The 3,039-nt window shown below is 50.8% G+C and overlaps 1 protein-coding gene and 1 long non-coding RNA gene across 7 annotated transcripts in view; one reads left to right on the top strand and one right to left on the bottom strand.

Moving 5' to 3' along the window:
• The window catches only part of LOC106726508, a 42,987-nt gene that overhangs the window by 29,494 nt on the left and 10,454 nt on the right, over window positions 1-3,039 (top strand). The window lies entirely within an intron of this gene.
• The window catches only part of KDM5C (lysine (K)-specific demethylase 5C), a 49,277-nt gene continuing 46,942 nt past the window's right edge, over window positions 705-3,039 (bottom strand). For all 6 annotated transcript variants that reach the window (XM_014541625.1, XM_014541627.1, XM_014541629.1 and 3 more), the window contains one exon: window positions 705-2,429. In XM_014541625.1, the coding sequence (XP_014397111.1) occupies window positions 2,338-2,429 (92 nt within the window). In that variant the 3' untranslated portion in view covers window positions 705-2,337. The remainder of the gene's footprint in view (window positions 2,430-3,039) is intronic.

Below are 3,039 nucleotides of genomic sequence, written 5' to 3'. Positions count from 1 at the left end.
TGGGACCTGGGGTCAAACTGGGTCCAGGACAGAATTGTCCAGGGGTCCCTGCCTCCCTTACTTGTCCAGCCCAGGGCCTCCCAATTACAAGAGGAAGGGAGGCAGCGCTGAGCCCAACCCTCCCATCAATCAAAGCTGCCAGAAGAGGTGGGCTTTCACCACCAGGTTCCTATCAACAGACATGGAGCAGAGAGAGCCCACTGAGTATTCCCACGACAAAGGCCAGAGTGGCAGTGTGCTGGGCTCCTGGGCTAGGTAGGCATCAATCTTTAGCCTTTAAGCCCTTGGTGCAGCGCCCAGCCCCCCAGGAGGAACAGCCCTTGTGGAAGCAGGCCCAACAGGAAGCTCGTGGGCTGTCCCACTGAAGCAGCCCCATTGCTCTGGCTTCCTCTTCTGTATCTTCATGGGCAGAGTGAACACAGAACATTCAGGACCAGAGTCGTTCTTGCCTTTGGAGGGAAAAGGACCCCTTTATAAATGGGATGCAAGCTGGCTAGTCTCCTTGCCAGAAGAACATGCATGCAAAGCCCCACATAAACATGTAAACACCCTCCTGTGATGATCCCTAATCCAGTCCACCACCTTCACTTTGGGGCCCAGAAAGGGAAAACATCTGCCCAAAATAAAGACGCCATCAATATCTACATTTAAAAGTGAATTCGGCTCGAATATGCTGAGTGAAAGAACAGTCACAAAGGATCACATATTGTATGATTCCGTTTATATAAAATGTTCAAAATAGGCAAATCCATAGAGATTACTGGTGGCCTAGGAATGGGAAACGGGGGGGAGGGATGGATGCCCAAGGAGTGTGGAATTCCTTTTTAGAATGATGAAACAATTCTAAAATCTCTTGCGATGATGGTTGCACAACTGGAATGTAAGCCACTGAACTGTATAGTTTAAGTGGGTGAACTGCACAGTATGTAAATTACATTACAATAAAGCTGTTTTTCAAAAGTGCATTCAGGTTGCAAATGACCACACATCTGAGCTTTAGTCCCACTCAAGGGGCAGAAAGAACCCTTGAGGGCGGAGAAAAATCAGGGCAGGGTCCCTGACTGGCGTATGGATTGGCCAGGAAGCATTCCAGAAAGAATGAGATTATATATATAATCTTGGTCTTCAGGACAATGAAGCATCACGGACAGTTTTAAGCAGTAGAGTGACATGATCAGATCTGCGCTTTAGAAACATCCCTCTGATCTACTGAATTGTACATTTAAAGCAGGTACATTTTAGGGTGTGTAAATGAGACCTCAATAAAGCCAAAAAATCACTCTGGGGCTTGAGGAGGACAGACAACGGCAGGAGTTAAGCGAGAGGTGCAGGGCCATCTGCGGGGAGGTGGGGAAACTGGCTTGGGGATGTGGGGAGACTCGGGATGTCCTCCCTCCAGGTAAGGAGAACCTGGTGGAACTCGGTTCCAGAGCCCAGCAGCCAGCCAGGCAGCTGCTCCACTGTCGGGCGATGGAGGACTCACTGTTCTCCCCTTCGAAGAGAAATGCACTTCAGAAACATGTTTCCAAAAAACGTTGCTAAGGGTTTTATTTCTAACAAGAGGAAAATAATAAAATAAAATTAAAATAGGCTTCAGCTGGAACCAAGTTTCTTGTTTTGCTTTTTGTTTTCTTTTGAACAAATTAATTACACACCAACAATCTTGTTTTATTACAACAGGAACCCAGGAGGAGGAAAGGAGACGGGGCGGGACGGGGAGGGAAGGTTCGGTGGCTGTGAGGACAAGCACCAAAAGCTTTCTTCAGATTGCAGGGAGCCCTGCTAGCTCCCCGACCAAATCATTTAAAAGACACTGTGAGCACAGCTATGTGGTTTCCTCCTCCTGGGTGGATCAGTCAGGAGAAGGGAGGAGAAGGGGGAGGAAGGCGAGGGGAAAGTGAGGAAGGGCAAGGGGAGAGTGAGGGGGAGGGGAGGTTAGTGTACCCTGGCCTGGCCAGGGCTGGAACTGGGGTGAGGGAGAGGAGAGTCCCCCAGTTTGCATATGCACTGGCCTTGTCTCTGGAATGGTGCTGGCCCAGCCTCAGCCACCCCCGGTCCCCCTGCCCATCCATCTGTCCATCTGCCTCAGGTGTCTGGGAATGCTGGTTAGAGGCTACCAGGGAGGGGGACTCCAGGGGCTGGCCCCCAGGAGCTGAGGTCTGAACAATACCTTGGAGTCAGAATATAAAAGTCAAGGGACTCAGGGGTGGGCTGGGGTGGGGGGTGGCCATCCCCCCTACTCGCCCACCTCCCAAGAAGCAGGCTTGATGGTCAGAAAGAGGATCCTTGAGGCCAAGGGGGGGTCTCTGTCGGGGTCTGTGCCAGGCTCAGCCACTGTCACGACTGTTGCTGAGGCGGCTGCTGTGGGCAGGGCACGGGCAGCCGTGGAGTCGGAGTGGAGAAAGGGGCTGAGGGGCCCGAACTGGCCCCTGGGGCTGGCTCCAAGCCATAGGGTTAGGGTTAGGGTTGGGGTTAGGGTTAGGGATAGAGTTAGAGGTTAGGTTAGGGGTAGGGTTAGACGTTAGGGTTTGGGTTAGAGCTTTGGGTTAGGGCTTACGGTTAAGGGTTAGGGTTAGAGCTTAGGGTTAGCATTAGGGTTAGGGTTAGAGCTTAGGGTTAGGGTTTGAGGTTAGGATTAGGGTTAGAGTTTAGGATTAGGCTTAGGGTTAGAGCGTTGAGCTTAGGGTTAGGGTTAGGGTTAGAGGTTAGGATTAGAGCTTAAGCTTAGCATTAAGGTTAGGGTTAGGGTTAGGGTTCAAGCTTAGGGTTAGGGTTAGGGTTAGAGTTTAGGGTTAGTGTTAGTGTTAGAGGTTAAGATTAGGGCTAGTGCCGAAACCGGTTTGGCTCAATGGATAGAGCGTTGGTCTGTGGACTGAAGGGTCCCAGGTTTGATCCTGGTCAAGGGCATGTACCTGGGTTGCGGGCACATCCCCAGTAGGAGATGTGCAGGAGGCAGCTGATCGATGTTTCTCTCTCATCGATGTTTCTAACTCTCTATCTCTCTCCCTTCCTCTCTGTAAAAAAATCAATAAAATATAT

Source organism: Myotis brandtii, unplaced genomic scaffold (genome assembly GCF_000412655.1).
Source record: "Myotis brandtii unplaced genomic scaffold, ASM41265v1 scaffold2750, whole genome shotgun sequence".
Lineage (NCBI taxonomy): Eukaryota > Metazoa > Chordata > Mammalia > Chiroptera > Vespertilionidae > Myotis > Myotis brandtii.
Note: the sequence above shows the minus strand (reverse complement) of the source record. Positions and strands in the feature narration are given on the sequence as shown.